The 23,421-nt window shown below is 34.0% G+C and overlaps 2 protein-coding genes across 3 annotated transcripts; both read left to right on the forward strand.

Moving 5' to 3' along the window:
- The first annotated feature begins 4,651 nt into the window (after positions 1 to 4,651).
- LOC110864409 (aquaporin PIP1-3) lies at positions 4,652 to 12,173 on the forward strand. 2 transcript variants are annotated; one of them, XM_022113464.2, is made up of 5 exons: positions 4,652 to 4,766; positions 8,148 to 8,515; positions 9,572 to 9,870; positions 11,579 to 11,719; positions 11,857 to 12,173. In XM_022113464.2, the coding sequence occupies exons 2-5, from the start codon at positions 8,188 to 8,190 to the stop codon at positions 11,950 to 11,952; spliced, it is 864 nt and encodes a 287-aa protein (XP_021969156.1). In that variant the 5' UTR covers positions 4,652 to 4,766; positions 8,148 to 8,187; the 3' UTR covers positions 11,953 to 12,173. The 2 variants fall into 2 exon arrangements, with proteins under 2 accessions (XP_021969156.1, XP_021969157.1); XM_022113465.2 differs by lacking the exon at positions 4,652 to 4,766 and having other exon boundaries at positions 8,068 to 8,515; positions 11,579 to 11,723; positions 11,857 to 12,053.
- Positions 12,174 to 20,087: 7,914 nt separating this feature from the next.
- Positions 20,088 to 23,016, forward strand: LOC110864410 (short-chain dehydrogenase TIC 32, chloroplastic). The gene is made up of 7 exons (XM_022113466.2): positions 20,088 to 20,270; positions 21,137 to 21,368; positions 21,445 to 21,524; positions 21,615 to 21,768; positions 22,235 to 22,313; positions 22,417 to 22,498; positions 22,635 to 23,016. Exons 1-7 carry the CDS (start codon positions 20,162 to 20,164, stop codon positions 22,844 to 22,846), a joined length of 948 nt encoding a protein of 315 aa, XP_021969158.1. The 5' UTR covers positions 20,088 to 20,161; the 3' UTR covers positions 22,847 to 23,016.
- The last annotated feature ends 405 nt before the right edge of the window (positions 23,017 to 23,421 follow it).

Genomic DNA, 23,421 nt, shown 5'->3' on the forward strand with positions numbered 1-23,421 from the left:
CCCTATACGGGCTTGGGTTACGGTATATTAATACCGCTTGATTGAGCATTATATAATTCCATCGCTTAGGTGGTTAATTGATTAAATATGATCGGCTCATTTAAACAGTTTTGTTGCTTATAAGCCTTTGGGGGGTTTAATGACCGTTGTCCCGGATATCCTCGGCATCATTTTACGAAATGGCCACGACCATCGACATCCCGGTGTAGGCGTACACCCGGTATAAAGTGTCGACATTAAAACTAAAAGACGTAGCCGTTGGTTTCTGTACTACGGTTTTACGCAAACGTGGTGTGTCTATAAATCTTTAACCCGGCACGACCCGGGCTACTGAACGCATAAAAGAACATGTAAAACGTTCACAAGATCATTATGAATTTTCCCAAGTTATAAAAGAGTTTGTGCCCTGTGCATTCAAATCAATTTTAATAAACATTTTCAAATGTGTCAGTTGAATGTATTTACCAGTGTAAACTGACGTATTTTCCCCAAAAAGATTAAGTGCAGGTACCTAAACGTAATTGGCTGGTATTAGCTCCCTAGCGTCGGGATAAGCCTCGCAAGCTTGATTGCAGTATCTGATGGAACAATAATTTATGATTATTTACGATCCGCTGTGGATATATTCAACCCCTGTAATACATTTTGATATTACGATCAGAGGTTGAAATTTATATATTTATCTTATGCTTCCGCTGTGCATTATAAAATTGTGTGGTTTGACTATATTGTTGCCAACATTGTCACGGTAATCCCCCACCGGGCCCACCGGTGAGACACGTGGAAATAGGGGTGTGACAGTCGACCACGAGTTTTCTTCAGAACAGCAGGAGGTTTTTTGTTACTGTTCCCTGGATTGAGGATTTGCTGAAACTTTTCAAAGAAGCTCCTTTTCACTTGAGGGGGTGTTGGATCGATCTGTTTTTTCAATTTTTCAAATTCCGCGTCTACATCAATATCCTCTATTTTATTCCTTGCAGGCTTGAAGTCAAGCTTCTTCCAAAACACGTCTATGTGTGTGATCCGGATTTGCTGACCTGTGGATGAAAACAAATTAGGTGGCAAAATCATAACGAGAAAGTTCAAAAATAATAATTACCTTTATTTTCCAACTTTTCCAAACGACAGGCACATGGCAAACCACAGCTGGTAAAAAGTTGGCAACCACAGCTTGCACCGTAGGCTCTCAACCCGTCTTGCTTACGCTTTAGTTCCATACTCAAAAGCTCAATCGCATATATTGAAACCTTTCTGAGAATATATGCAAGCATGGGCTGCTTCTTGTGGTGCGTCATCACTTTTCGGAGGCTTGTTTCAAAGGTACTTCTAATCTCGGCGTATTGTTTAGCAACAACATGATCAACATACAGTACAAGTTTATCCAGTGTGTTGCGATGACTTGGAAAGTGACTTTTTAATGTTGCATGCATGCTCTCAACCCTGTTGGTCGTAGTCTGGTGAAAGTTGATAGTTTGGTTAATCCAACAAGATACAAACTTTTCACGGTACGGATCCAACCAGGATTTCTTCATATAATCATAAACCTCTAAAATTAAAAAACGTAAATAGTCAGTTTTTGTTATTATATAAAATTTGAACATAATTATGTAAGAAATACTCACGTTCACGGTCAGCTTCTTTCAGTTGTGCTTCAAAGTTTTCCAAGTTATACATGTATATTTCCTCGGTCGTAGACTCGCACAATGTCCAAAATGTACGTACGAATTCTTTCCACTCCTTGTCAGAGAATTTCTTCTTGCTGTTCTTATTAATATTTTGTTGAATATGGAACCGACAAAGATACTTATGCGCTTTTGGAAAAACTTGTTCACACGCGTTCATTAGCGCAAAATCCCTGTCTGTTAAAATCACGCGCGGTTCCATACATCCTGCCAGCATAGACTTGATCCTCTGCAACACCCATAGGTAGTTCTCTGACTTCTCGGCGGAAATTACAGCACAAGCAGCCGTAAACGATTTGTTTGTCGACGTCATGCCTACGACCTGAACAAATGGCAGGTTGTACATGTTCGTTTTGTATGTGGCGTCAATCATTAGCACATGCGGGAAGGCACACCACATAGTGAATGATTTTTCGTGAACAAAGAAGACGTCTTCAACTTCGTTCGATATCTCATTAGTGCGCATGTAATAAGTGTAATTTTTTTCGATAAGAATGTTTTCAAGTTTTTGCATCGGAGACTTACCGACATTTTTTTCGGCGTTGATCTTCTGAACAGCGTTGTGTATATCTTTCGGAATAAGCTTTCTAGCCGGATTGTTTTTTGTCAGCGTTCGCCAAATACTTTGGTTGCGAATATCTTGCTCTGCCAACTCCTTAACCAGTTTTTTGTCCTCCGAAGAAAGCCTTCTCGCATACGCGTGACCCTCGAAGTTTTCAATAGGAGTGTGGTTATGCTTCGCCTTCGTCACCTCGATCCTCCAAACACTTCCGGATGATTCCGAAAACCCGATCATCTCGAACGGGCAGCCTATTTTCTTGCTACCCGTTTTCCTCTGTGTAGCTACACTCTTATGCTCCCCACCAAAAGTACATTGAAACCAAATCTTGTAATTCTCTCCTCTTTTATTCGACCTCTTTGTCACAATGAGGTAACCATTGTCTTTTGCCGTGTCTTGTACCCAACGCACCAACTCTTTACGTGACGAAAAGGTCTGCGTTGTATCAAACGAAAATGTAACAGGGTAACAACCTTCCTCGTCAACAGACACATCCTCCGGCTCACCATCGTCACCGAGATTCGAATAGACTTGATGTTCAAAGCTCTGTTCACAACCGTAACTCTGGTTTGGATAACACTCCTGCTGTACAAAGCTTTGCTCGCCACCGTAACCGAAATTCGAATAACCTTGTTGACAACCGTAACTGTCGTTTGGATAACACTCCTGCTGTACAAAGCTATACTCGCCACCGTAACCGAAATTCGAATAACCTTGTTGTGCGTAAGGGTCCTCCACAGGGGTATTCAAATCCAGCTGCACCGTGTTATCACGATAACGAATGCCAGATACAACCTCTGTCTCCCTCAAGTTGGACGACACCGGTTTCTCAAACGAGTCAGAAATAGCGGTCCCCTCGTAAGAATCAGGAACAACCGACTCGTCAGAATAATCACCGAAAAGATAGTTACTGAACCACGACATCGTTTTTTCAAAAAATTTAACTAATAGAGCAAAGAAGATCGACAGAAAACAATTCGAGTGATGAATCTGTTGTCTGGCCAGTGATTTAAAGCCAGAATTTGGGATCGAAGCGCCGCGCTATGGCCAAAGCGCGGCGCTTAGGGTTCACGGGGCGACTGAAACCTAGTAACCTTTATGTCTGTCAGTCTGTCACTCAGTCAGTCATTCGAAACCTCGTATCACCTTTTGTCGCCCTAAGCGCCGCGCTATGGCCAAAGCGGAGCGCTTAGGGGTGTGAAAATTATTTTGGCTGTGTGTGATTAGCATGATCCAAATCTAGTGGCTCAGCGGTTGTAACCTCAAAACGATGTATGGATTAAATTATCATTTTATATCTTTTAACCGGAATAAGTACGAGATAAATTAAAATGCAACTTATTATCAAATATGTATGCTGTTCAAATAAAATGAATCTAAATATTCATATTCTTCATCCAATCATATTCAATTGATATGCAATCAGTATTTGTGGTTATGCAAAATAACACCTATAGACTCCAACTTTTGAGACTTTTGAAAATTACACCAGTGCTCCCTGTAGGTGGGAGGTGGGTGATGGTTGGGGGAAACAGAGAGAAAGGTGGGGTTGGGGTGGGGTTGTTTTGTTTTTATAGAGTGGAGAAGATGAAGGGTAAATTTGTCATTTCACATCCACTTAATGAAGAAAACTAACTGTCATCCACTCCAGGGACTACCCGAATAACAAACTGTCAAACCACAAGGAGCACCGGTGTAATTTCCAAAAGTTAGGGACTATATGTGTTATTTTACAAAACCACAGGGACTATCCATGCATTTTACCTTTTTATTTTTAGTTTATCACTGAATAAGCCTAATTAGGTGATCACATTCATTTGACATGCAACCTATTAGTAAAAATATCAATAGGTTTTGTTATGTAGAAGAATTTAAAAGATATTCTGATTTTTCTTGTCATTGTTTTATTATGTGGGAGGATATCAATCACTTTTATAATTCATGATAATAAGAATAGTAATTTGTAACACCCTAAAAACGGATTTGGTAATTAAACCAAGTTAATTGTGATGAGCGAGGTAAAATACCGTTAGTGGTAAAAGTTAACCCGATAAATATTAGAATATAATTAAATGAATCTAGTGTTAAATAAAAATGAATAAATGTTTCAAAAGATAAAAGTTACAAAATGCTCGGGTTATCGGGGCTTAAATTTAAGTCGGGTTATAACACCCCCAAACGTAGTGAATCCAATTATCATGTTTATTTAATATCTGGCATGAAATATATAACTAGAAATATTTAACCTAGTTAACTACATATATAATATGTGGATAAAAGAGTGGATGATGTCTTAATCATAATAAAGCCAAACCATATGGGCTAAAATTAGTTATAAGCAAAGATGTGGGTATGTAAAGATGAAAAACACAAAACACACACACAAGTGTGTGTGTGTGTGTATAGAGATAGAGAAGGAGGAGACTCCCCAAAAAATCCCAAGAAATGCCCAAATTAAAGAAGGATTCGTCATGAATCGATGCATGATCTCAAATTCGTGATCATCTAAGCTTAACAAGCATAAGGTATGTCATAAAACTTGATTTGATGACTTTCATGTGAACAGGAACTTGAAGGTGGTAACCTTGAGTTCAAGATGATTGTTAGTATGATGAAATTGATATAAAATATGTCTTTATTTTTTTGGGCATTTGGATATTCTCTTTTAGTAGCAGCTATAACAAGTTTTGATATCATAACGAAGCAAACCGATACCTAATGAATTCCCGACGCGAAGCGAGAAAGAATCCCACTGGTATCATAATATAACTCTAAATCTTATTTCAACCCGTGGGTCTATAACCTCGTTATTATATATATGCTAGCCACACATGAATGTCCCTAGGTAAAATAAAAATCCAAGGGCTCAATTTTACTAGTCGTACATGGATCATAAGGGCCTTTCGATTCTTAGGAACGACCCTAGGTAAAAAAAAAATTCTTAATTTTTTTTTCTAGATGACTGTGTGTAAGAGTCCCATGTGTGTGTATATATATCCCAACTAGAAATATAAGTAAATAATAAAACTTGAACGAACGGTTCACTTTGCACTAACGTTCTAAAATTTCAACCCATTATATCCACAAAAATAATTGTACCGACAGACTAATTTCAACCCATTAAAATGTTTAATACGTTTCATCGGACCCACAACTTAAAATTCAATCATTAGACTTGAAATTAAAAGAAAAAAAATTAATTACATATTAAAAATTTTCGAGACTAAACTGGTAGTGATCTAGCACTATCCGAATAACCATATCTGTTTTTTTAAACATCTAATACATAAAAACCAGGTCAGCAAGAAGTTACAAACCTAAACGTACAAAATGTGGCAGTTGGAGTCTCAATCATTAGACTTAAAATTAAGAGAAAAAAAAATTAACTCTATAACATTAACTATTAACTATTAATTAACTATTAATATTAACTATTAATTAACTATTATTAACTATTAACTATTTTAGAATTGCGATGAACAGGACATATATATTATTTTAAATATCGAAATTACAAATATGCCCTTGTTATTACAAATATGCTCTTCTTTATAAAATTGGGCCAAATCAATTTACAATTTTTTCCCGTTTTAAAATAACGATTTTGCCATCAGTTTAAAATTACGTTTTTACCTCCGGTTCAAAATAAAATTACGCTTTTGCCCTCAGTGAAAAATTACACTTTTGCCCTCGGTTCAAAATGACGATTTCCCCCGTTTAAATTTACAATTTCGCAATTAGTTTTGTTCTCTTCTTCTCAGGTAAGTTACAATTTTGCCCTCAATTTAAATTTACATTTTTCCATTGGTTTTGTTTGCTTTATCAGTCAAATTACGATTTTGCACCACTTTAAAATTATGATTTTGTCATCAATTTAAAATTACATTTTACCTCCAATTCAAAATAAAATTATGCTTTTGCCCTAGTGAAAAATTACAATTTTGCCCCGTTTAAATTTACAGTTTTGCCATTAGTTTTGTTTTCTTCCTCACAGGTAAATTACGATTGCCTTCAATTTAAATTTACATTTTTTTGTCATTGGTTTTGTTTGCGTCCCAGTCAAATTACGATTTTGCCCCCAGTGTATAAGTACAGACACAAGATGGGGGCATAGTGCAGGCAACTGCCTGGAACTCCCCCATTGGCCCAACCAATTTACGATTTTATTCCCGCTTTAAAATTACGAATTTCCCATCAGTTCAAAATTACGTTTTTACACTCAGTTCAAAATAAAATTATGCTTTTGCCCACAACTAAAAATTACAATTTTGCCATCGATCCAAATTACGATTTTGCCTGTTTAAATTTACAGTTTTGCAATTAGTTTTGTTTTTCTCCTTCCAGTCAAATTACGATTTTTCCCTCAATTTAAATTTACATTTTTGCCATCGTTTTTCTTTGCTTTGCTGTTTCTTCTCTTTTTTTGTCCTTTTCTGCTTTATGTATATATTATAGTTATTTTTGCGCGAAACTATTAAAAAAACTTTCGCAATTCAGTTGGTTGTATGAACATTCAAATATAGTGAGTGTCTCGCAATTCAGTTGGCTGCTAAATAAAAGTTTGAGTATCTATTATTCTTAATAATATTTTCCGTGATTTATTCATTCTTCTTTTTTCACTTTTACGTTGTTTTCTATGCTTCTAAATTTGTAAGTTTTCTAACTAACCAGTATGGTACCGATATTTATGGGTAAAACACCGGTAAATAACGAACCGAACGGGTATCGTGCTTATCCCGTTACAAAGCAAAACGAATCGATAACGTTCGAATTCCCCGCTACGCAGCGCGGGGAATTTCACTAGTTCTATACTATAACAAAAGAAATCTTGAACAGTGATTTGCTCTTCTTGGGTCATGTGACCCCATATCATTGGCAGGGGCAGACCCATATTGAATGGGTCGGGGTCCGCGGACCCAAATGTTTTTTAAAAAAATTAGTAGATTTGGTATATTAAATTTTATAAGGACCTCATAAATACAATTAGGTGGACACCATGAAATGAAAAGCAAAGCTGGTGTAGTGGTAAACCTCCTATTTAACAACAAGAGGTCATGGGTTCAATCGTTGTATAGCTTGTTTTTTCTGTTTTTTTGTTAAGCTAGTTCAAACCTCGCTCAGACCCGACCCGAACAAGAACCGACCCGAAAATTTTAACGTTTTGTTATGAAAATTTTGAACACCGAAAAAGTGGACCCCATTGGAAAAAAAATCTTGGATGTACAATATTAAAGATTATAGATATATAATACTACATGAAAGCTTATATAATATTAAAGTTATTTAAACGAGTAGGTTATGTTTATACGTTGAAGCAGTTGAGTTTTAATCAACCCTAAACAATCGTTTTATTATCTTGGTCAACTACAACTGAACACGTGTTGATAGCGTTTTTTTACACCACCACTTTATTTTTATTGTTTATGTTTTCTGTGGATTGCTAATGTTATCGTATTTGGGTTTACTCTTTCGATTGCTATACCAAGTTTTGACTTCGTATGAACCGAACGGCACTAACGAAATTCCCATCGGGCGTACCCGCCATGGAGCGCGGGCATGAACCTAGTTAATTACATATTAAAAGTTTTCTGAGACTAAACGGGTAGTGATCTAGCAGTATCCAGACAGATTTATTAATTAGAGTCTTGTTCGTGACAAAATATCATGTGAAAAATAAGAGATTTTACCGAATTAAGCATTCATACGATGAATTTTCCCTAAAATTGATGATGGACCAGGTCATCAACATCGTCTATGTGAATAACCTTTTGCCAATAGGTTAGAAATAATTTTTTTTTTTTAAGTTTTTGAGTTAAATGATGAGTTTAATTCCATTATAAAATCCCACAACACCTATCCTCTCACCTCACAAACTCACATTCATTCTTGCTTACCTAAAACAAGAGAGAGAGAGTAGTGAGAGAAAGGTGGCTTTGAGCAACAAGTATGGAGGGTAAGGAAGAAGATGTTAAGCTAGGAGCCAACAAGTTCTCAGAGAGGCAACCCATTGGGACCTCAGCTCAAACAGACAAAGACTACAAGGAACCACCACCTGCACCCTTGTTCGAGCCAGGTGAGTTATCATCATGGTCTTTCTACCGAGCCGGTATTGCAGAGTTCATAGCCACTTTCTTGTTCTTGTACATCTCTGTGTTGACTGTCATGGGTGTGGTCAAATCCCCCACAAAGTGTGGCACTGTTGGTATTCAAGGAATTGCTTGGGCTTTTGGTGGTATGATCTTTGCACTTGTCTACTGCACTGCTGGTATTTCAGGTATGTTAGTTAGTTACTTACTTACCAAAACCCTTTGTTTTCTTCAACTTATATTATTATTTATTTATTTATTTTGCTATTTTTGACATGGGTTCTTCAAGATTTATCTTTAACTGATTTTCTTGAAATTATTCTCAAAAACATGAATTTTTTTATTGCTATTTTTGAAAAAAAGTTTCCATTTTTAACTATAATCTTACCTCAAATGACATGGGTTGTTCAAGATATATGTTTAAATGAAATGGGTTCTTCAAGAATCCTCTCTTTTGCTAAATATTCTTCCAAATTTTGTTTTCTTGTTTGTTTTTTTAACTTATAACCATAAAGTCTCAATTTTTAACTAAAATTTTATCTCAAATGACATGGGTTGTTAAAAAATCTGATATTTTTTGCTAAACATATTTCTAATTTTTGTTTTCTTGTATTTTTAAGCTTAAAGTTTCCATTTTTATCTAAATTCTTACCTCAAATGACATGGGTTGTTCAAGATTTATCTTTAAATAAAATGGGTGAGTGAATTTCAAGAATTGTCCTTTTTCTTTATACTCATTTTCAATTGTCCTTTATATTCAAAATTGATGAGTTTTGTCCTTTATGTTTTCATATCATACACGTTTTGTCCTTTAGGTTTAACCCAGTTAGTTTTTTCAGTTAAATTTGGTTATGTGCAACACATGAGGGCATTTTTGTCAATTCAAAGGTAAGTTCAACGGTAGATTTACAGCTCAAAGCTTCTGCAACCTTTGAATTGACAAAAATGCCCTCTTGCACATGACCAAATTTAACTGAAAAAACTAACTGGGTTAGGCCTAAAGGACAAAACGTGTATGATATGAAAACATAAAGGACAAAACTCGTCAATTTTAAACATAAAGGACAACGCCTGAAAATGGGTATAAAGATAAAGGACAATCCTTGAAATTCTGATCTTTTTGCTAATCATACTTCTAATTTTGTTATCTTGCTGACATGGATTGTTCAAGAAATGAAATGGGTAGTAAAAAAATCTGAAATTTTTGCTAAACATGCTTATAATTTGGTGTAAAAAAAAAACAGGAGGACACATCAACCCAGCAGTGACTTTCGGTTTACTACTAGCAAGAAAACTGTCTTTAACCAGAGCACTATTCTACATGGTGATGCAGTGTCTTGGAGCCATCTGTGGTGCAGGTGTGGTCAAAGGGTTCCAGGGCAAGCACCAGTACACAGCTTTAGGGGGTGGAGCCAATGTTGTGGCTCATGGTTACACCAAGGGTGATGGTCTTGGTGCTGAGATTGTTGGGACCTTTGTGCTTGTCTACACTGTTTTCTCAGCCACTGATGCCAAAAGAAGTGCCAGAGACTCACATGTCCCTGTATGTGTACTCTTCCTTTTGTCTATTTAATACTTATGTCTTATGCATATTAATTGTTATTAAATACCAAAGAATTGTTTAGGATTTAGAAGAAAACAAGTAGATAATCATTTTAAAAAGATTTGCCAGGCAAAGAGGATATATATATAGAAATTAAATGTGGGGAATGATGGAAGAGTAGTAGGTTTGATGCCTTTGTAACTTCTGTTTTCTGTGCAATGCAAGTGTAGGTGATTTGCTTCCATGTGCATTGATTTATTTTTCCAAATATTTGGAGGGAGATCATTACATTTTACAAACAAGGGTTTATTTCATATAAAAAACTAATATATATGCACACACACACATGACACTAGGGCTGTAAACGAACCGAACGTTCAGCGAACAGTTCGTGAACCGTTCGGCGGGAAGTTCGTTTATGTTCGTTCGTTTAATAAACGAACGAACATGAACAAGAAATTTCGTTCGATTAGTTAAATGAACGAACATGAACAGAGGTCTCGTTCGTTCGATTGTGTTCGTGAACGTTCGATAAGGTGTTTGTGAACGTGTTCGTGAACATTCGTTGATTTACGTTCGTTTATGTTCGTATGTTTGTGTTTTAATTGAAGATCTTTGTACTTTCTTATATTTTATTTGTACTTTTTATATTATTAGACTTTTATTTATTTTATTTCCCTAACAATTAAACTAGGAAACCCACTTTCACCTTATTTATGCATCATTTCCCTTTCATTTCTCATTATTTACATCCACGAAAACGATCGACCTCCGTTCCACAATAAGGGATTCAAGTTCGAGTGCTACTCTCTGGGCCATCTATCTTTATCCTTCGTCGAGTTCGCCAAATTTATTTGTGTTCGTGAACACGCTCATTTCCTTAATGAACGAACACGAACATAAAATCTCATTCGGTAAGTGTTCATGAACAGTTCGTGAACACATTTATTTCCTTAACGAACGAACACGAACAAGGCCTTGTTCGTGTTCGTTCGGTTCGTTTACAGCCCTACATGACACAATAAAATTGCTCAAACTAATTTTGGTATATTAAAGTACATAACTTGCAAAAAATACACAAAAAGTCCACTAATTTTAATTTGTATATCATTAGTGTTTTTTGAATATTTATAAGATAATAACTTGTTAACTTTTAATCATCTAATAAGACGGTGTCCACTTTTCTTTTCTTTAAGTTTTTTTTTTTTTTTTTTTTGGAACGGCTAATACATTATGCACCCCAACCCACACTACTCCTAACTTACACCTTGCCCAGATTTGAACCTGAGTGGCTTCTTTAAAGTTAAGAAATTTAATATAAAAATTAGAGTAAACCACAGGGACCATTTATGTAGTTTACTCAAACAATTACTTTGTGACTTTTTCATGTATGTTCTACAAGTTTTGAAACTTTCTTATCCTAAAATTAGGTTATAGGAACCTTTCTTTGTTACAAAAGTAGTTTGTTATGTATGAGTTCCAAAGTCTTTGAACACTTGTGTCTCATGCAATGCAATGAAAGTTGCACTTTCCTTTAAATAAACTAATAAAATACAATATACACTTTCTAATGGGCCAAAATCAGAGCTTTGGAACTAGGGATGGTATCATGCGGTAAAAGTTAAAGTAGTACATTCTATTTACCTTTTGTTTGACCTATGACCTTTGACCATCTTTAGTTGACTTCAATTGGAACCAAACTATGCAGATTTTGGCTCCACTCCCAATCGGGTTCGCTGTTTTCTTGGTCCATTTGGCCACCATCCCCATCACCGGAACCGGAATCAACCCTGCGAGAAGTCTCGGTGCAGCCATCATCTACAACAAGGACCATGCTTGGGATGACCATGTAAGTCCCTCATTTGACCACATTTGACTTTCATGTTTCAAGCCAACATATTAATCAAGATTGCATTTTGATGTGATCAATGTGTATATAACACGATTGGGTCAAAAGGGTAATTTTGGTTTTCGATCTTTTTGCAGTGGATTTTCTGGGTCGGTCCCTTCATTGGAGCTGCACTTGCGGCGCTGTATCACCAGATTGTTATCAGAGCCATGCCGTTCAAGAGCCGGTCTTAGAAAAAATGAAAAAAAAAATTGTATTTCTTTCATTTGTTGTTGTATGCTATGGATTGTTGTTGTACTCTACCAAAATGTGGATTTAGTGTTTTTTTTTTTTTTTTTCTAGCTTTTGGTTGATGAATCATGAGTGTTTGTAAATTACCCATCTACCCCTGAGTTGGTATTGTGTTACGTTAAGTTTTAAAAAATGAGCTCTTGTAGCCTATTTTTTTTTTTAATTCATAACTCCCACTTTTCTATATGGGCCACTTGTTTTTCTTTTGGGCTGATAAACAAAACTAACACCAAGTTGGATCAAAACAATAATTGAAGCACTGAGCCCATTTGTGGTTTGGAAATGGGAAGCAGGGCCCGCCCAATAAGCTTAGGTATAGGTTTAGGGCCCTTAAAAAACTTTCCTTTTTATTATGTATTCTGTGTTTTGTCCTAAATGAACAAACAAACAAGTGAAATGCTTAGGTCCAAAATTTAAAAAAATTGATGGCCCAAGTTCCTTTTTTTCTTGAACTAGGGTTAAGACCCGCCCGCGTTGCGGCGCGGGTATATCGTAAACATTGAATGGATTAGTCCAAACGTTATATGATGCATTAACCATATGAAAATACACATTTCGACGTATTTAGTTGAACTCAATGTAACATGTATAAGCATTGTGATTGGATCAAACGTAAAGTAAATCAAATTCATATCGAACAATCATAACGTATTATATGTGACCCAACTCATACATAGAAAACGTAACGGATATGACGGAAAATATGCACATGTAATCGAAAGGGATTAATTAGAGCTTTTGAAAAAAGGGGAGAAAAAGAAACCATAATTTGACTCCACTCGGTTCAAAACATACATAAAATAAACACGAAAACAAATTATATTTGACCAGAATCATTATCTAAAAAAGTTTACGTTGAAATGTATAACTTGAATTTATACCAAAACGTACATAAAAATATACACGTAAAAATTGTTTCTTTAAACGAAAACGTATCATATTTGACTTGACTCATCTATAAAAAAAAGTTTACATCGGAATGTAGAACAAATCATATTTATACATACACGTACATAAAATAGGCACGTAAAAAATAGTTTTTAAGTAAAGAAACTATAGGGGTAAACCGAAACAAAATATTAGTAAAAATTTTAATAGGTTAAAAACGTTCGTAAAACCGTGCCAAGTAGCACCAATGCCACAACGACATCGACTCTCAACATCGTAAAAATAAAATAGATAAAATGGTAAAAATTACACTGAACGAAAAGTAGACTTAAGAACGTTGAACCACGCACACCCGTTACAGTGTGTTAATGCGAAAAATTAACTAGAAACGTAAATGTAGAAAATAATAACTTAGTCAATCTAGGACCCGCCCGTTGCGGTGAACTTTTCAAAAGAGAAAAAATGGACACGTTGCGACGGGTCTGTCAAATTTGAAAAAATAGAGCAAAAAACGTTGAACCTCACATGTACGCTACGAGATGTGAACTTGCAAAATTTAAAACGAAACGTAAAACGAAAAACTTGCGAAAGATAAAAAGTATGGGGTACCAAAGTTGTAAATAATAAAGTGTTGTGTTAAATTATAAAAGATGAGAAACTTTAGGTTAAAAGTAAAAAAATAAAAGGGGTGAAAATACAAAATATAAAAATATTTGGGTTAAAAGTGAAAATTCAAAGTTTTTTTTTTTGAAAAATCTCCAAAGCTTAGGGTACAAGATACAATGCAAACAAAAGTTGGTAATTTATAATACGGTAATGTCGTCCTCTAATTTTTAATGAAATTTGTTAAGTTCATTTTTAAATCATTATTTATTTCAACTGGGTATTAACTTTGATTTTTTAATACCATCTAATTATTATTTAACATATTGTAATTTTACCATTCTTAACCTCCCATAGCATTAAATATATGATTTTTTTTTTTAGAAATCACCAGGACCCGGCAAACCCGTGCCGACGCCCGAGGCCCAAAATTTAAAAGGGCCCGAAAAGCCTTTATAAGCTTGTATATATTTATTAAATTATATATTTAGTATATTCATCCATATATTTTGTAAAGAAATATTAGTGGTGTAGTGGTAAAATCTGTATTAAAATAATGTAAAGGTCTCAAGTTCAAATCTTTGCTCCATCACTAAGTTTTTATTTTTGTAATTCATTTACCCTTAACCATAATTTTGGGCCCAATTCTTTTTGTCGCCCGAGGCCTAAATTTTTTCAAGAGTTTTCGGGGACGGCTCTGGAAATCACTCATACAAACAATTATTATTATCCTTCATTTTTTTTAATATTTCAACCAACATAATTTTGAACTTAGTGAGATTTTTAAATAAAAATATATAAGTTTATATTAAGTGTCTTTAACTGAAAAAACAAGTATAGATATATAGATATAGATAAATAGATCACAAGTTATTCCAGGTCTAATACTCTAGTTAGCCTATGAGTCAGTCATATTAATCACAAGTTGCTATCTAATTAAAAAACCAATAGCGATTAAGAACCATGGAACAATAGGAAAAATCAATTGGTGTCGTGGTTAGCATTAATAAGAGCTAGAAAGTATGCTTATGACCTTGAATTGACCCAAAAGTCGTGCATTTTAGTTTGGGCTAGAATGGTCATAGTAAGGATAGTAAGGTCGGAGGGTGTGGTTGGAGCTCCTTAGGGGCTTTATCAGGCCAGTAGGATTTACGTCAGCCATGAAGCTCCCCTTTAATTTGCAGGGTGTGGATCGATTAAACAAAATTAAAAAAAAAAATTGATTGGTTGACATGTTATGGGCCCCACCTGAACACCTTAGTCTGCTCGTTACCATGCTAGCGCCTCAACCATGGCGCCCCCCCCCCCCCTCTCTTAAAAGAGGGTGTGGTGATGGAGCCCTATGGGTCGCTATAGTTGCTGAGTTGGCGGGGATGGCGCCCCCACACCCTCCAGCCTAATCACTTTTGTTTTTTTACATATGAGTACAATTATTTTCTACTATTTAACAAACACCACATTGTATACATTTTTTTGTTACGCACGCTCGTTGTAGAAAAATTAATCCGAAACATAAAACATAGAAAAAATAACTAAGTTAATCCAGGACCCGTGCGTTGCGACGAACGTGTCAAACGGAGAAAAATAGATGTGTTTTGACGGGCCAAACGGGAAAAATATACGAAAGATGTTGAACCCCACACGCACGTTGCGGTGCGCTAACTCACAAAATTTAGAACGAAACGAAAAGCTTGGGAATGATGAAAAGTATGGTGGAAAAAAATTGAAAATTAAAAAGAGTTGGGGTTAAATTGGAAAAGATGAAAAGCTTTAGATTAATAAGTAAAAAGGGTCTAAATTACAAAAGTATAAAAGTTTTGGGTAATATTATTAATAAGTAAAAAACAAAGGGTCTAAAACAAAGGATATTAATAATTTATTAGATATTAGATTTAGATATTTATAATATTATTAACCAGGTTATAACCCCGTGTATTACACGGGTTGAATAAATGAATTTTATATACCAAATAATAAAACATTATCTTTTTAAAAGTCTCCTTTATTGCACGAGTTGAAGAAATGTAATTTTATATATTAAATAATAAAATAAGTTATATCTATAAAAATCATATGTATTTTACGGGTTGAATAAATGTAATATTATATACCAAATAATAAAAAAAAATATATCTTTTAAAACCATTGTATTACACGGGTTGAATAAATGTAATATTGTTTACCAAATAATAAAAAAAGTTATATTTTTAAAAACCCATGTTTATTACATGTGTTGAATAAATATGATTTTATATACCAAATAATAAAAAAAATATATTTAAAAAACTAACGGATTTTTTTATATTTAAAGTAGGATAAGGTTAAATATTAATCTGAACTAACGGATTTTTTTATATTTAAAGTAGGATAAGATTGAATATTAATCTTTATTTATTTAGTTAATATAAGATTGAAAAATCATATGATTGAATAAGTGGGAGGTTGTATGATGATAAATCGGTTAACCGTACTGAATGATAAAGATAATAGTGATTGTTGAACAAATTAATTAATCGAACTTAACAGAAACATTTGTGATGTTAGGTGGATTTTTTTTAATTATTTGAAAGTTAATATCAACTTTGGAATTCGTGTGAATTCTTATTAGATTTGATTAGATATTATTGATAATAAAAATTTGTATTAGATTAGATTTTAGATTTGATTAAATATTATTAATAATAAGAATTTGTATTAATTTAGATTAAATATTATTATTATTAGTATTATTAATAAATTTAATCAAGAGAATGACAAGTGTCCCAAAATATGTTTCTTTTATTATATAGTATAGATAGATTACCTATGTAAAAATTATTATGATAACTAGTATTAAGCCCATGCGTTGCAGCGGTTGTTATAAAACTGTGTTAAGTAGTAGCAATACTATACCATTGTTAGCAACTACCAACACCGAAAAAACTCGTAAAAACAAAATAAATAAAAACGGTAAAAAATGACGCCGATCGAAAAGCATACGTAAGATCTTTGAATCACGCACGGTCGTTGCTGAGAAATTAAACCGAAACATAAAACATAGAAAAAAAATAACTAAGACCTTCCAGGACCCGCGTGTTGGACGAACTTGTCAAACGCAGAAAAATAGATGTGACGCGACGGGCCAGTCAAACGGGAAAAAATATACAAAAAATGTTGAACCCTTGATGCAGGCCCAAGTGTTGAGGAACGGGCCATCTTGTATTTAGAGGCCCAAGATCGCGTGACAAAAGAGTCTTCACTAAAATGGCTCTAACTTGGCCCAAAAACGCTTATTTCTATGAGTTATTTATATTTTTATGTTTTTTAGTGCTTTTCGTGGACTTTTATTTGGTTCTAGCTTTTGGCCCAAGTGTGTTTTGAGGCCCGTTTTGAATTTACGTTGTTATTTATATGGATGTAATGGGAGGAAGATAATCAGTTTTGAGTTTTATGAAAAGTCATTTTTTTTCTCCCAATTCACTTGTGAGTGTCTTGAGTGTGAAACCCCCAATTTTCGGTATTCCGCAAGAATCAACGAATTTTGGAAGAATTGTTCCTGGTATTCTGTGTGAATCAATAGGTCCGATTTCGTATCCCATTTCCTAGTCTACATCAACCCTACACGCACGTTGCGGAGCGTTAACTCGCAAAATTTAGAACGAAACGAAAAACTTGGGAAAGATGAAAAGTATGGTGGACCAAAATTGAAAATAAAAAAAAGTTTGGATTAAATTGCAAAAGATGAAAAATTTTGGATTAAAAGTAAAAAAACAAAGGTCTAAATTACAAAATTGAAGTTATTTATTAATTTTAGATAAAGATAAGGATAAAAATAAGTGATATCTATATATTAGTTATTAATTAATATTAATATTAAATGAAATTTATTAAACAAATATAAATAAAAGTTATGAGGTTGAAGCAGAGAATGACATGTGGCATTATTTGGAGTCTTTTATTATAAGTTAGATTAACAACAATATGGTTATAATTTTTTTTTAAATAGAAAAAAATTACTTGTCTTCCATGTAGGATTAGATAAGGAATATTTAAATTTCGATAACAATAACTTAAATTAAATAAGTAATTTCAATTTTGATAGATAACTTAAAAATTTGTATTAGATTAAATTTTAGATTTGATTAAATATTATTAATAATAAGAATTTGTATTAATTTAGATTAAATATTATTATTATTAGTATTATTAATAAATTTAATCAATTAAATGAGAGAATGACAAGTGTCTCAAAACAGGTTTTCTTTTAATATATAGTATAGATATAGATTGGATTTATTAATATTAAAATAAAGATAAGGATAAAGATAAAGATAAGTGATATTTATATATATATTAGTTGTTAGTATTAAAAGAAATATTTTAATTAAATAAATATAAATAAAATTTATTTGGTTGAAGGAGAGAATGCCATGCGACATTATTTGTAGTCTTTTATTAATATTTAGATTAGATACTTGTATAAATTATTTTTATAGATAAACAATAAAGAAAAAGCAATATCATATAGTTTGACCGGAATTTGACTTTATTAGTTGTGATTTGTGAAGGTATTTTCGTATTCAGGTGTATGCTGAATCATCTATGACGTCTACCAATTGCGTTGATTTACATCTTTAGTTCTTTAACAATCACAATATAGACTAGTTGGTCCTGAAAAAAGGAAGTCAATATATTTATATTTATATTAAAATATTTTCTACGATGTTTGTAGGGGTGCAAACGAGCCGAGCGACTCGCGAGCTACTCAAGATTGGCTTAAGAAAAAGCTCGAAACGAGCCGAGGCTTATTGAGCCCGAGCCGAGCCTGAGCCTAAAATAAAGCTCGTTTGTTTATCGAGCCCGAGCTCGAGCCACGCATATTAAGCTCGTTAGGCTCGTCGAACCTTAGTGTAAACGAGCCGAGCTTATTTAAACTTGTTTACAAGCCGATCTCGAACCTAAAAATAAGCTTATTTAGTAAACGAGTCCGGACCCGAGCTTCACTTATCGAGCTTGCGAGCCTAAAAAGTCTATTATTTATATTATTTGTATTTAATATATCAATAGATAATAAACGAGCTGAGCCCGAGCCGAGCTCGAGCTTAAGATATATTATTTTTATTTATTATATCAATTAATAGATAATAAACGAGCTGAGCCCGAGCCGAGCTCGAGCTTTGAAAACAAACCTCGAATCGAGCCGAGCTCGAGCACGAGCTCTCATAAGTTAATCACGCTCGAGTCTGGTCGAGCTCGGGCTCGGCTCGACTCATCTGCACCCCTAGATATTTGAATGTAGGAGGATTTAAATAACAACAATAGTGGATGCTCATGACATATGAAACGGACATCACAAATTCCAGTCATCTACTGAAATGTGATCAAACAATTAGCAAAAATAATTCATTTGGTTTCTTAAAGTAACTATTATTAAAAATGATTAGTTTGTAGAGGTTTTACTTTTTTAGGGCATGCATCAACCGGTTTTATGTAGAGTTGTTCAAACCGGTAGCTTAGAAAATGTTTGTTCGATTGTCGGCTCGGTTGTAAATGAACTGATCAGTTCAGTTCAGTTTGTAAACAAGCCAATCACGAGTAAAGGTGTGCTTTTCTCAAATAATTTTTATTGTAAATTATATTATATTAAAAAGTAAAAAATAAAATATCTATTATATTATTTTACTTTATTATATTATATTATAATATGATATGGTATTTAATTACAAAATGTAAAAAAAAAAAACGTCTGTTTACTCTAGTAGAGTAATTACATTATGTAATTACTCTACTAATGTAAAAACACGATTTTTTGTAGATCCTTTGACTAAAATACGTCCTTAATACAATTGGGGAAAAACTTGATCCTTCACTTCTCATGTTATTCCCAATTTGTATGTTAAGATCGATTTGTACCGAAACTTAACCTTCTATTATATTTATAGTATTATATATATAAGAATAACATTTTTATACATATTAACGATAGAAAAATTCCATAAGAATAGCAGGTAAACGGGCAACAACAAGTTGTGCGACAATCCCCTTTTGAATAACACTTCATTGGATTTTGGCCCACAATACACAAATATACAATTATGTTTATACACCCTACTAGCTCAATTAGCCCAATAAAAAAATTATCACTATATGTTTATACACCCTACTAGCTCAATTAGCCCAATAAAAAAATTATCACTAAATATAAAAGTAAAACCCTAAACCGTTAATCGACAATCTTTGACCCAAACGGTCTAATGCTTGATCGATTTTCAGCTCAATTGTAAACGAGCCAAACACAAGCAAACGCCCGCTCAGTTCAGCTAGACTCGTAAACAACCCTAGTTTTATATTATTGAAGTTACAAAGTGTAGGGGTCAAAGTGATAATAAGTAAAAGCTCATAGACCTAAACACGATAGTTCATTCTTCTAGAATTTTTAAATTGAAGGTCTAGTAAAGTTGTCATATGACGTCATGGTGTGAAAGACCGAGACAAAATAATGTATGTTTGGTACTTTGGTTTACTCTGCCACCTTTTCAAAAAAAAAAAAAATAAATAAATAAAAACTTTATAAATAGTTGTTGTTAAATCTAACTTCATCACAACAACTTGACTCATATTATTCTTCTACACACCATATTTGCAACTGTTTTTCAATCCATAACAAAGCTTCTAAACAAAATGACTTGGATTTCAATCTTCACTGGTAAATCTGGATTTGCAGCTTCTTCTACTGCTGAAGATGTTACTAAAGGAATCGATGGAACCGGTCTCACTGCTATTGTTACTGGTATATTAATTCTATTGCGCGTATGATGTTTGTTCGTTCGTGTGTTCTGTTTTATCATATCATCATCTATATTTGATATAAACAAAGATCAATATAAGTTGTTCAATCAGGTTTGATCTCCTTACACTATCACACATAACGTACTGTTTGGTGGGAAGTTCATTTATATTGGTTTATTTGATACAAGAACGAATAAACTACACTTATTTTTTCATTTAGTTAAACAAATGAACATGAACACGTATCTGGTTCATTTATTTACGTCTTTGAACCTTAGTTCGTTTTAATATGTTTATGTTCATTTATGTTTGTTGGTTTATGTTCGTTATATATTCATCCAATTTTTTTTAGGCCTAGGACAAATTAAGTTAGTTATATGCTTACAATTTAGTCTTATCATCATACACAGTAAATCTCACCAATAGCAAAGCTAAGGTAGGGTCTGAGGAGAGGGTAGATGTAGACAGCCTTACCTTTACCCCGTAGGAATAGAGATGCTGCTTCCATGAGACCCCCGGCTCGTTAAAATTTAGTCTAGTTTTATTAAATATTTTAGGGCCAACAGATTGATTTTCACGTTTACTTTTAATTGGTGTTTGTTCAGTTATGTTCGTCGTTACACTTTTAAAGAACAAACATAAACAAGAAAACCCCGTTTGTTTAGTTGCTTGTGTTCGACCATTTGTTCGATTAAAGTTTAACGAACAAACACGAACATGCTCTGTTCGTGTTCTTTTGGTTCGTTTACATGACTACATCTGTTTGGCATTAACAATGTGCAATTCTCAACAAACCGAACACATTGGCAAACCGAACAATTATTTTAGTACATGCTTAACTGGTGTTATGACTTATGTTACTTTCAGGAGCTACAAGTGGTATCGGGTTAGAAACTGCGCGTGTGCTCGCTTTACGCGGTGTCAACGTCGTTATGCCAGTCAGAAACCTCGAAGCCGGTGAAAAAATAAAAGAAAGCATTGCAGAAAAAATCCCCAATGCAAAACTTGAAGTGATGGAGTTGGATGTGAGCTCACTCGAATCCGTTAGAAAATTCGCATCGCAATATTGTCAAAAGGGACTTCCATTAAACATCTTGATGTAAGACACATTCATTAGATCATCAAAATTATTTACCGCGAAATGACTAATTTTATGTACATTTTTTTGTCGAAAGTCTAAACGCAGGGATTATGACTCCTCCATTCACTCTAAGCAAAGACAACATTGAATTGCAGTTTGCTACCAACCATGTTGGTATGTGTTTTTTTGTTACCAAGATTTTATGTTTTTTTCTTTCACTTGCGAAGAACGCGCTAATGAAAGTTTTTTGCGTTCTTTTGTTAGGTAACTTCCTTTTAACAAACTTGTTGTTGGATACCATGAAAAAGACCGCGAAAGAAAGCGGGAAAGAAGGAAGGATAGTGATTCTTTCCTCTGAAGTTCATAGAGTGACATACAAAGGAGGCATTATGTTCGATAAAATCAACGACGAAAAGAGGTAAACCTTGAATTTATTCAATCAATATAATAATATGGGTTACGTTATTGTACACATGATCTTAACATACAAAAAACCCTTAACGTAAGAAGTGGAGGAATTTTTTTTTTTTTTTTTTTGAATTTATTTCCCATCTTATTAATCACGTATTTTAGTCCCAGAATCCGAAAAAATCGTGATTTTACACTAGTAGAGTAATTATGTAATTTTACTCTATAAAATTACTCTGCGTCTCTACTAACGTATAATCACGATTTTTTTACATTTTGCAATTAAATATCATACTTAAGTAGATGAGAAAAAAGAATTCAAAAAAAAAAAAAAAACTTCCTTCACTTCTCACTTTAAGGCCATTTTGTATGTTATTATACAACGGGTCGATTTTGGTATGTTCCTATTATACAACGGGCCAATATGGGTCACTCGATCATCCACCTAATATGATCTTGTGTGACATGGTTTTCAGCTATAACGCGTTGTACGCTTATGGGCAATCAAAGCTTGCTAATGCATTGCACGCAAGCGAGCTCACAAGACGGTTACAGGTAACTAACTAGCCGTTAACCACTCACCCAACATTAACACTTAGTAAAGAAATCGGTTTTTTGAGGTTACATCAACTTCGCTCATGAATGTTATATGTTGCAGGCTGAGGGGGTGAATATAACCGCCAATTCGCTGCACCCTGGAGTTATTAAAACGAATCTAGCGCGTCACGGTGGTTTCTTCTGTATGTCTCAACCCTTTAGGACGTTCAAAAGTTTTTTTTTTTTTTTTGTGACAAATACAAAAGTTTTTTTTTTTTTTGTGACAAATTAATTATATTTTTTTTCTTTGCTGATGATCTTGAACTTCTGTTGACGCAGCTATATTCCTTAACACGGTCCATAGTTTCTTGAAGAACGTCCCACAGGGAGCTGCAACTACATGCTATGTAGCGTTGCACCCGCAACTTAAGGGTGTTAGCGGGCAGTATTTTGCTGACAGCAACTTGAGTAAAGCAAGCGGGTATGCACGCGACCCAGAATTGGCAAAGAAACTGTGGGATTTCAGTGTGAAGTTGACCGAATCGAAGTAATCTATCTGGTGGTCAACTTCATTTCATGTACTGTTTTCTTTGTAAAATGAATGAAACAAAACAATAATGTATGTTATAGTAATAATATCAGTTGTAAGAAGAGTTCTGAATATTTTATGTAATTGTTTTTACTTTTTATGATGAATGAAAGACTAAGGCATGTTTACACATGATTCAAAGCATGGTAAACGAACTGAACGAACAAAGACAAGGCCTTGTTTGTGTTTGTTTGTTAAGGATATACATGCGTGCACGAACAGTTCGTGAACGCTTACCGAACGATATTTTATGTTCGTGTTCGTTCACCAAGGAAATGAATTTGCTCGTGTTTGTTTGTTAACTTAGGAACCGAACACAAACGAACGTTCATGAACGCACACGAACACGAATGGGCGTTCATGAACACAACACACACAAATGAATAAAAACAAGTGTTCATGAACATAGACGAACGCAAACAAACGTTAATGAACATAAACAAACACAAACGAATACTTAGCGTTTGTAGTTTCATTGGTTTATTTGTGTCAGATCTTGGGAAAATATAAAATAAATAAAAATATAGGAATATAATA

This window comes from Helianthus annuus, chromosome 6 (genome assembly GCF_002127325.2).
Source record: "Helianthus annuus cultivar XRQ/B chromosome 6, HanXRQr2.0-SUNRISE, whole genome shotgun sequence".
NCBI classification, from domain to species: domain Eukaryota; kingdom Viridiplantae; phylum Streptophyta; class Magnoliopsida; order Asterales; family Asteraceae; genus Helianthus; species Helianthus annuus.